Source organism: Condylostylus longicornis, unplaced genomic scaffold, assembly GCF_029603195.1.
Source record: "Condylostylus longicornis isolate FDR11 unplaced genomic scaffold, ASM2960319v2 ptg000013l, whole genome shotgun sequence".
Lineage (NCBI taxonomy): Eukaryota > Metazoa > Arthropoda > Insecta > Diptera > Dolichopodidae > Condylostylus > Condylostylus longicornis.
The window spans coordinates 7838087-7850167 of NW_026577982.1; the positions used below are offsets into that span (position 1 = coordinate 7838087).

At 22.7% G+C, this 12081-nt stretch overlaps 1 protein-coding gene across 1 annotated transcript; it reads left to right on the top strand.

The window, feature by feature from the left end:
* The first annotated feature begins 5598 nt into the window (after positions 1–5598).
* LOC129605259 (protein catecholamines up) lies at positions 5599–7244 on the top strand. Its single transcript, XM_055514901.1, has 2 exons — positions 5599–6119; positions 6183–7244. The coding sequence occupies exons 1-2, from the start codon at positions 5765–5767 to the stop codon at positions 7103–7105; spliced, it is 1278 nt and encodes a 425-aa protein (XP_055370876.1). The 5' UTR covers positions 5599–5764; the 3' UTR covers positions 7106–7244.
* Positions 7245–12081: the final 4837 nt, after the last annotated feature.

The window sequence follows — 12081 nt, forward strand, 5'->3', positions numbered from 1 at the left end:
GTTCTAAAATGACTGAAATTTTCTAAAATATAAAAAAATTATCTGTTTTTCTATACAATAATAAAAAATTTTTCTATTGTTTATTAATTTTTATATAATATTTTACACTTTTCATACAAAATAGAATTTGTAATGGTTACAAAGATAATTTATGATAACTTTAAGTGCATTTCATTATAAAAAAATATTAAAAAATTACAATAACTAAATATATATGTAGCATTTAAATTTTTTTTAATATGAAATTTAATTAAAATAATTTGAATATAAATATATATAAATATTACTTTTTGTAGTCGAATCTTTGTTAGATAAAAATTATTTGTATTTGAAATTCGCCCAAATTTTGATCTAAAAATTATCATAATGTTTCTAACATTGACACTACTGCAAATTTATATTATCCAAAAATAAAAAACAGAATTTTCATATTACGTATAAATAATTTTTTCATTTAAATTTTAAATCTTTTAAAAGATATCAAAAATTGGTTTTATTTAATTATATTTTAAACTTTTTCTTATTTTCACTTTTCAAATAGTGAATTATTTTATTTACATATTATATATATATAGATATTCTATATATAACTAACAATAGAAATTTAAAAAATTACAAATTTTGCATTTGAAATAACTATTCTTACTAGGTGATTTTAATAATATTCCCAAAAACCCAAATTTGATAATATTCCCAAATTGTAAAACTAAATCATAAATAGAATTTTTAAAATGGAACATAATTAAATTTCGATAATATTTATTAATGTAATGATTTATCTTGAAATTTTAAAAGTACAAATATTACATATTGATAAAGTTTTGATTCAGTAATATCTCAGATTTAAAATAGTCGCTGTAACATTTTAACTTTAAAGACCATTTACAAATTATATTCGTTAGTATATATCCTTTTTTTTGTTTGCTTCTTTTATTTTTTTTTTCTGCATTTACTTTAAATACCTCTCAAATTAAGCAATAAGTTAGATACTTGTATGTAAAATACTCATCCATAAATAAGTTTATAATTAATGCAATATTGAAAATACTAAATCCTTCTCTTAAATATTTTAGCTTTTTTTAATTATTAATTTGTTTATAAAAATTTTGGTTGACATTATGAAATTAAATTGAAATTTTATTAAATAAATTAATATCTTAAATATTTTCTTATAATATGTTATCAGTTTATTAATTTTTATAAAATTTCTATTATACTAATAACAATTTTTCATTTATAAATACGAGCTTTAAACATATACAAATCCATACTATTTGATACAAAAATGGAAATTCTGATTTAATTATTTTTAATATTTATATAATATTAATATTAAATAATAATAGAAATTTATTATCCGTTTACATCGGAGTTTGTAAATATTCAAAAAAAAAAAAGAAAAGAAATATTCAAATAAATACTTATATATACCTTGTATATGATAATTATTATATACATATACATATATGTAATAATTATTTAATTTAATTATATAAATTAATATTAATAATTTTTAATATAATAAAAAATTAAAAAAATTTATTCTTTAAACAAAATTTTATGCAAGACTGTTACAAAATTAATTTCAAATTACAAAAACAAAAAAGCAGAAATTTTTATTTTTGTTTTAAAACTACATTTTATAAATTTTGTTATAAAATATTTAAAAAAAATATATACATATATATTTATATATATAAAAAAAAATTTAATAAACTAAAAACGTTATTAAAAATTTAATAATATTAAACATTAAAAATTTTTATTTTTTTACGATTAAATTTTATATGAAATAATCATAAACACACAAAAAGTCTAATAATATTATAAAAATTAATATTTTTGAATTGTTATTCTTATCGCATTTGTTTAAAAAATAATAATATCTGCATATATAAAAAATATTTTGATTGTATGTTAAAATAAAAAATTCCTTTTTTAAATATTTTAGATCCCTATAAAAAGTCTCCAATATATTTAATCGTGAAAAATATATAAATAATTAAAATTATAATATTCATAATAATACTGATTAAAATTAATTAAAGTAAATTTTCTTTAACGAACAGTAGTGTCATAATAATATTTAAAATGTTATACATATGCATAATGTATATATTTGTATACATATATAATATATATATATATACATAATATATATTTATTATATTATAATAGTAATAGTATTTAGTTTTAAATTTAATTTACAAAATTTTGCAAAAATTAAAATAAAACTGTTTTAACTTTTATAATTATGTGGCAAAAAGAAATAATCGTTTTACCTTTTATAATTCTATGGCAAAAAGAAATAATCGCTAAAGTCAACTTTAGCCAAAAATTAAATAACTATGTTAATGTTTTCAATATTCAAATCTATGTCCGAACAAAAATTTTGGTTGAAATTGTACAAAATGTAGAAGAATAAAAAAAATCGTAATCAGTAGTTCTAGTAAACTTCACAATCCGAATCAACATAGCTCCCAAACCATAACCTTGCTAACAGTTCATAGAAGAGAAATCAAAAATTAAAGCATTTTTATTTTTGCTCCCTCCTAAATTATTCTTTTTGCTACACAATTAAATTTGTATTTTTTTTTTTTGATGGCAAAATTTTAGTATGCACATAAAATATGTACGTTAATATTATATAACGTTAATAATATATATTTATCTATACATTTAACTAAACATTTATGTATTAATTAGATATAATCAAAATGATTATATTTTTTTTTTATATTGTTAAAAAAGAAAATTAATTAAAAAACTTTTTCTATACATATATTATGTCTGATTGCATTTTTAATAAAAATTTAAGAGAAAATGGAAATTCGTAGTTTCAGGGCTTTATAGAATAATAATATAAATATAGTTTTATAAATATTCAATTTTATAAAATATAATTAAATACTAATTTGAAAGCCTGCTTTGCCATGTCATTCAAATCAATGGTCAAACCAATGGTAAGATTTAAAGTTATTATGCGATCCCAAAATTCATTCCGTTCAATATTTACTTCTATAATTTTATCTTCAATAGCACTCTTGAATTAGCTTTTTTTAATTATAAACACTTAAAATAAAATTATTATCTCGGATACTAATTTCTAACTAATCAAATAGTTGCGCAAGTAAATTATTTCTGTTTTAGAGATTTGTGTTTCATTTATAATGCTTAAAATATTTACCGCATAAAAAAAATAATATAATTATGTAGTACATTTGTACTAAGCTTTTTTTTTTTAATTAAATACAAACACTAAGATGTGAAAAAGAAAATGTTATCATTTAAAGAAATGCAGATAAAATAATACAATAATTTGAAACTCTTTGAAAATTTTGAAAATATTTGAATAAGTTCAAGACCCCAACGACCTTATACTTGAAATGAAAATTATATATTATGTAAGTATTTATAATTTATTTTTTTTTTGGCATAAAAAGGTTTATCATTTTTTATTATTTGATTAAAGTTAAATAAAAATTTCAATCTCTAACCAGAAATAATAGTAGTATGCAATGAATTTATATTGAATACTTTATTTAAATTGCCAATTAAGAGTTAAAATTACCCGTATAAAATTAATAAAACTACAACGAATCAATAAAGAGGAACTACGAAAGTTGCGATATTAAGCATTTTTCATTATTTCGCCAGAATAATTATGTAAAACTACAAGTTTTACGAATTTTTAACGTTATATTTTTCTTATCAAAACATGCTTTTGCAGTTGTAATTTTCGAAGACAGTGTTTTTTAACTTTAACTACATATTTTATATTTAGATCACTTGCTAAGCTAAATTAGAATAAAGGAGATTTCAATGACACAACTTGGCGCTAGAAGAAAATTAAATTTCAGTTTTTCATTCGTAACGTAATCCAGTAACTCTTTAATATCCAAAAATTTTCTATTATGCTCTTTTTCTAATTTACAATATTTTTGCAGTAGTTATATAAAATCTTAAAAATTTACAGCAAAACCACCATTTTATAGCATGCTATTTTAGCAGATTCTGCAGTTCAAATTTGTCAAACGTTTTATATTGAAACCTAAGTTAAATCTGAATTATCGAAAATCACCAAAATATTTGAAAAGGCCCTTAACATATACATATAATACAATTTAAAAAATAACATACCGAACTCTATATTTTTTTTATCCTAGTATAAGGCAATTAAATTAATAATTTTAATAGTTTATATTAGCTTGCTTTTTGTTCTATCAAGTAAAATAAGAAATATGCAAATGAAAATCAGTTTTAATTTTACAAAAAAAATGTTTTTTAAAATATGTATAGCTACATAGAACCATTGTTATGAGAAAAAGTGTATTCATTAGAATATTAATTATAAAAATATTGTTAAAAATTACTTTTTTATATTTTATATTTATTAATCTTTTTGTACAATTTATACTTAAATACATATATGTATGTATGTTTATATTAAAAGAAAATATTAAAAAAATTTGAAAAAAAAAAATAAATTTATAAAAATATACTAAAAATTTTATTGTTTAACACAATAATTGTCTTTTATTTTTTCACTAAAATTTAAATACTAAAATCTGGGAAAATTTAGAATCATGTACGAAATAATCTATTTTTTTAACAAGCCACACATGTCCACACATGTGCATACTTAGCTACCTTCCTAAACAAGTCTACCTGAAGCTAATATTATAGATATGCAAATAAGAACATAAAACCTCTAGCAAGACATTTAATTCCTTTCGAATTAAAAGTGTCTTGCATAGAACTTCAATTCCTATTTTCAAATTTAACAGAAGTTCTGTAAAAAAAAACATGTTTTTTTATCACGGTGTAATAAAATACAAAATACTTATGTTTACGCGATATTACGCGTTATTTTTACAGCAATGGTTGATATACGTTTCATTCATGTTCATTCCACTTGGAAAGAATTTTTGTCTTTATCGGCAAAACCTTCGTGTAAACACATATAATAAATGTTAAATAAATTATTTGTTTCATCATTCACACAATTATCGAAAAATTTTAGTACAATAGAATTTGGAAAATATTGTGAATAGATATTGTGAATTATGAAATGTCAGAATAGTAAATACGTTAACAAAAAGTTTATAACAAAAATAATAATGTGCAATACTATTATGTACTGTCACAAATAGAATTGCCAATAGAATTGAAATTTTATGAATACGTGGCATTATGAATTTATTTTAGCATGTTTTCTTGATCAACACTTTTTTTTCAAATTTGATTTAATATGTTTCTGTTTAATATGTGATATTCTGGAAGTCCCATTTAATTAAAGCATTACGTATTTCTCTCTTATACTAATTAAAAAATTCAATGACGATTGCAAAATTTAATTTGCTATTCATCCAAAAGAATTATGTCTTAGTTAACTTTAGTAATTAAATTCAACTGCTTTTATTATATTGTGTAAATTAATTTTAGATTATATTAGACAGTGTCAAAAATAGAGAGAATTCTTTTAAAACAAAATTGCAAAAAATTTTTCAACTATTATTTATTATTTCCGTCAGAAAAAAAACATAACAACATCTGGCAATAATGATGTGATATTGTTTTCTCTTTGAATAAAACATAACCAAGTCATACCGAGCCGATATAATAATTGAAAAAGTTGTACAAAAGATAAGAAAAGTTGATTATTAATACATAACTATTAAGAAATCGTGAGTCTATTTGACTACACTCTAGTTAAGTTTATAAGAAGTTTAATTGAGAAAATTACTCAAACGTAGCTTAGATTATGAGTTCGAAGAACGTCCACCTACAAACTACAGAGAATGGAAATGCTAAATTTTTAAAACATTTAGCGATAGGCTTCATTCTAGTGCTAATATTTTTCACTTTTCCACAATGTTGTAGCAGTCACGATGATTTTGAAGCTAATCCAAGCTATAAATGGTCGAAAGAAGCTAATGAGAATTTCGACCCTAAAAGTGTAAAAAGTCACGAACATGAGCATCATCACCATTCTGACGGACATCATCATGATCATGATGGGCATGATCATCATCACCATCATCATCATGATTCACACGGACATTCACATGAATCTCAACATACTGCCCATAAACATCAAGCTACAGCAAAGGATTTAGGTAGTATATATTTATAATAAATTAATAGTTTTTCATTCAATAACAAAAAAAACTTTAAAACAGACTTAGATAGCATTTGGATTCATGCTATCGCATCTACAGTTTTGATTAGTGCAGCCCCATTCTTTATTTTATATGCTATTAAATTGGATAACACAGAATCAATGAAGCCAAGACTCAAAATCTTGCTTGCTTTTGCTTCTGGAGGGTTATTAGGAGATGCATTCTTACACTTAATACCTCACGCAGCTGTTCCACACACACACGGAGAGCATGGTGGTCACTCACACGGACATGGACATTCTCATGGTCATGATGATAATGACTCTCACACTCATGACATGTCAGTTGGTTTATGGGTTCTTGGTGGAATAATTGCATTTTTAGCTGTTGAAAAATTTGTTAGATTAATTAAAGGAGGAGGAGGTCATAGTCATAGTCATGATAACAAACCTGTACCAGCTAAAAAATCAGAAAATAAAAATGAAAAGTCAAAAGGTAAAAAAGAAAAGGCAAAAGGAAAGGAAAAAGAAGAAGTTGCAGTAGCAGGTTATCTTAATCTTGCAGCAGATTTTGCACATAATTTCACTGATGGTTTAGCAATTGGAGCATCTTATTTAGCCGGAAATAGCATTGGTATGGTTACAACAATTACCATACTCATACATGAAGTTCCACATGAAATTGGTGATTTTGCTATATTAATAAAATCAGGTTGTTCAAGACGTAAGGCGATGATGTTACAACTTGTTACAGCCTTAGGTGCATTAGCTGGTACTGTTTTAGCTTTAATTGGTGCTGGTAGTAGTGATATTGCTCCTGCATGGATTTTACCATTTACAGCTGGTGGATTTATTTATATAGCAACAGTTAGTGTTTTACCTGAGTTACTTGAAGAATCGACAAAATTAGGACAATCTTTAAAAGAAATTTCAGCTTTATTGTTGGGAGTTGGTTTAATGGTAGGAATAGCTAATTTTGAATAAAATAAATTATATAATTAAGATTTTATTTTTTACTTAATTCATTGCAATTCAAACATTTATATAAATTTGATAATATAAAATGAGACCATGTATTAAAATCAAAAGTTGCATTAACATTATAGATAACTATTTTTTATAATACTTGTGTTTTTCTTTCAACAATAGAATATCCAAATTATCCAAGAAATAATTGTATTTCGACTACAAAAATTTTATTAAAGCATGACATAAGTAATGGTAAAAAGTATTTTTTTTTTTAATAATTTTTTACTTAACTATTTGTTGTACCTTTTATAAAACAAATTTTTTATTTTGACGACTTTTTTTTATTGGGGGATTGCAAATAAAATTCAAGGTAACCGTGCAACAGATATTTTGATAGTCAAATATTTGTATTTTTTGTTTCTGTTTCAGTCAATGACATATGCAAATAAACGCAAACCAATAATGTTCAGTATTTAGATATTTCATCTGTATTTATATTATTTTATAGATGATGAAAAGTTATTAAAAATATTTCAAACACTTATTGATAATATCAATTTCTTTCTTTTTTGAGTATTTCTTTTCCTACCATTTGGTAAAAAGTACCTACTTATATATCTGTTTAGCGAAGTTATATACTTATTTATGTATTACTATCTATTGATAATAATAATATTAGTACTGATTTATAATGCCGGTCCCATCCAACGATTGTTGCCATGAAATTGCATAAATTTTGGATTCTTAAATTTACTTGATTGAAAATATTAAAGTTATTACAAATTTTCAATAGTTAAGTGGAATACACTGCAATCCTGAATTGAACTTAGCGAAAATTGTTTTTAGTTTAATACATTAAATAAGTTTCCTTCCCAATTTCATTTACTTAAAAGTATTATTTTTAACGAGAAGAATACTAAATTAACATTCTTACTCTTTTCAAAACTACCTGCCCTGCGTTCGAAATATAAATGAAGTAGAAATATTTGGAAAAAATATATATGTATTTGACATTATTCATAATGTTTTCCTGTAAAATTTTTTTAAAATTTAAGGAGCAAATTATTTTATTTGCCCAAGGCTCAAACTTATTTTATTTTCCCATATTCTTCCATATCATCAAATAATACGTCTTCTTCAACTTAAATGTGGTCATTATGATTGTTGGTTGCTATAATATAGGTTTTTATTGCATTATGTCTGTTCACATTCACAAAGAGGATAACGACAAAAAAATTAAAGAGTCTATAATTTTTCTTCTGTAAAAATATTCTTTTCTGCTGTAAAAAATTACTCTCATGATTTTTTCTTATAATTTTATACTTGTTCATACTTAAAATATAATATATTTATATATAGTACATTAAAATTTATTACAAGAATTTTGTACGTTTCAAGTTCAAGGTTTAGTTCAAAGAAAATTCTCAAAATAAAGAATACATGCAGGTTATTTTTGATTTCAGGAATGGACACTAAACTCGTAATAGGTTTGTGTATTAAAATCTTATCCTAAAATTCTTTAAATAATTTGCCTTTTTTGAATACGTAAAACATTCTAAATAATATGTTATATTTCAAATGAAGGACTTTTAAATAGCTCTATATAATATACATACATTTTTATAAAAAATGAAATACTTGTATCAAATTTAAAAGAAGTTAATGACGTCAGTAAAGTTTTTTCTCTATTAATAACCAAATATTCATACTCAATCATATTAAAAATACAATTTTGTTTATAAGAGAGTTGTAGGTAATTAAATGATTGCATGTAAAACCGACATTTAAATAATTCGGGAGGAAAAGAAATTTATCCTTAAATTTTTTCTTAAAAATCCGTATACCGTAACGTTAAGGATATTTGAAAATTCAAATGTAAATATCAATTTTAAGTTGTGGAATTTCAAAATAAATTATGTAATAATAATAAAAAGACGAATGTAGTTGAAAGATCTATATTTTTGCCATTATCAAGCAAAAACTGATACGGTTTTGAAGTGTATAGGTACTCTTAATTTCTGGGATTTAACGAATCACCAAATCTTATATATAACCTAAAGACAGACTTTTAGCAGACCATTTCCAATATTAATATTTAATAAAATATTTAAAAGCTCAACAAAAACAATAGATTGCGAATAGAACATGTAAATAAAACCCTTAGGTATATTTATTATATTATGGCACTATAAATAATATTAATTTTGAATAATTTAAATCTGCGTCATATTTGAATAATTGAACACAGGTGTAAGAGTTAAAAGTAAACAATAGAAAATTTGTATTAAAATCGTTTCTTTGTTTTACCTATTTTCTATTTATTTTCTCATGAATTTTTACTTTATTTTGACCTCATCTTCATTAATATTTCAGTTATCAAATGTAAGGATAAATTTATAAAAGGACTACCATACATAAGGAGCACATAAAAAAAATATTAATGTTTCGAGTAAAAAGGATAATATATTAACTGTAACTTTTAATATTACAGACGATGGACGATGATATTTAAAATCCTTTAAAATGAAAACAAAAAATATTTATTCATACGTAGCTAATTTAGATTGTATATCAGTTATTATTTGTGTTTGTATAACTAATTTATACATGTGTTTGTTTACATGTGTGTATTTTTTTTTCTAGACCTCATTTATCCTTTCAAAATTTTTCATTCTTTTTTAATTTCTGATCACGTTATGATGCTTAAGGATTTTTTATCTATTAAAAATTTATGGCACGATTTACGAATTTTTAAGAGCTTTATATTATTATTACAATATAGTGTTTTGAAAAATTATCATTGTTGAATGCTTTTGATTAACAAAGTGGGGGTTTTACATTAAAAATATTTAGATTTTATTTTTTCCCTTTTTAGGATACTTTCTATACAATATAAAGAAATGAAATAGTTTAAAATTTGTATATGATGCGGAAATATTTTATAAATAACAAGTTAAAACTAATATTTTTTTTTTGAAATAGCCTGTAAAATAAGGAAGAATATTTAGTTTAAAAAATTTTTAATATACTAATTTTTATAATTAATTTTTATAAATTTGCCAACCAACTGCAGAACAGATAGATGACGTAGTTAAAGGAACGAGTCACGGCCAAAAAAAATAATCAGTAATCTACCCCATTATAGGAGAACAACGGTCTACTAACTTGGCTATAGAGGTACGAAGAAAATATCGACAAATTGTTCTCCAAATTCCTTTATATAGTAATCATCTAGATTATCATGTATTGTTTACATCTTCTTATCTTCAAAATTTTATTCAATTTTCAAATTAAATTGATATTAAGATTAATTAAGTTGATTCGAAATAAATTTCTATTTTTAAATCTTAAATTAAATTCAAAGTTTATATTTGGTTAAATTTCACACGACAAAAAAAAAAAACCATCATTTAATCTAAAAATTTCAAATTAATATTCCAATTGGGTTTTATTATATATTTTGTCTCTTTTAATTAAAATGAAAACGAATTAAGAACTAAAAAAACAATTTCTATAAGGATTTTCGGTTGCTATACATACTTTGGATTATTAAGTCTAGACTACCAAATAAAATAGGTAAATCATATTATTAGAAATTAAAGGTATTAGAAATTTTGTATATGAAAATTAAAATTTAATACTTAAGCCTTTTTTAATTGATTTTAAATGTAATATATGTATAGTCTTATAATATTAGTTTTAGAAGAATTAAAAATAAATATTTCTATATTATTTTCCATTTATAAACTGACCGGCATTTTGACAAAATAGCTTAATTCTAGCAAATATCAAACACACACATAGATGTTTGATATTTTGCTAATAACGTTAAGGGCACACTAGCATAGCTTAATTTAAAAAACAAAATCCCAAAATCAATTTTAATTTCACAAACTTAAATTTTCTTAACCTATTAAAATTACAATTTTTATTTTAAAAATATTTGATTTAATTTTGAAATAAATTTTATAAGCTGGTTTAAAATTTTTTAACATACATTATTAAATTTGGTTCTTACATAAAGCAGTTTTTAATGATTAACCTAATTAAAAATATTGTTAAATCTTCCGTATGGTTTCTTGACATAAAGATATACTTACATAATATTTCTCTCTAAACATTACGTACATATATAGGAATGAACTATGTTATATACTTAAGTTACCATATTAAATAATTTCTATATCAAATTCATTTGAAATAAATTCTTTAGTTACTTTAATTTTCTATTGAGATGAATGCTTTATGCTCTTGTATGTATAACAGAGTCGTATTTACTAAAATTAAATTTACGTATTTTTAAATAAATTTAAGTGGATTTAATTTTTCCAAATACAAATTAAAAAGTTTCCAAATACAAATAAAATTTTTGGTAAAATGAGCGGAAACTATTAGTAAAGTAAGTTAGTTACAGTATATGTACCTTCTGCATCGTACTCTTGCTCGCAGAAGACTTTGCTCTCACGGCGGCGGAGTTGCGGCCTTCTGGGTCTCACAAGTTGCTCGAGTTCATCAGATCGACCGATCTGGAGCAAGTGTTGTAGAGCTATGCCTTGCAACCCAGTTGTGCAAATCTGCAAATGATAAAATTAAAAAAAAAAGGTAAATTTAATATGTTAAATACAAATACACTTTGAGAAATTTGAAAAATCATTCCTGAGACAAAAGCAATCCTCATATTTAATTTGATTAATCTCATTTTAAAGTGAATCGGAAAATGTCTACGATTTACTTTTAATTTACAATAAATTTATTATTAAATATGTAATATAATGTCAATTCCCGTATTTTCATCCATGAAATTTAAAAGTGCAAGAGTCAGTAGCATAACAAAACCGACTCTGTTAATTTAGATATATTTTATACAAATATAAGCAGGTTCCTATTTAATATCCTTTTCTATTTTCATTATTTTATGCATCATGTTAGACGGTAAAGAACATTACACTTAAAAAGAAAGCAATAGAAAGTATAATCCTTTATCAAATAAA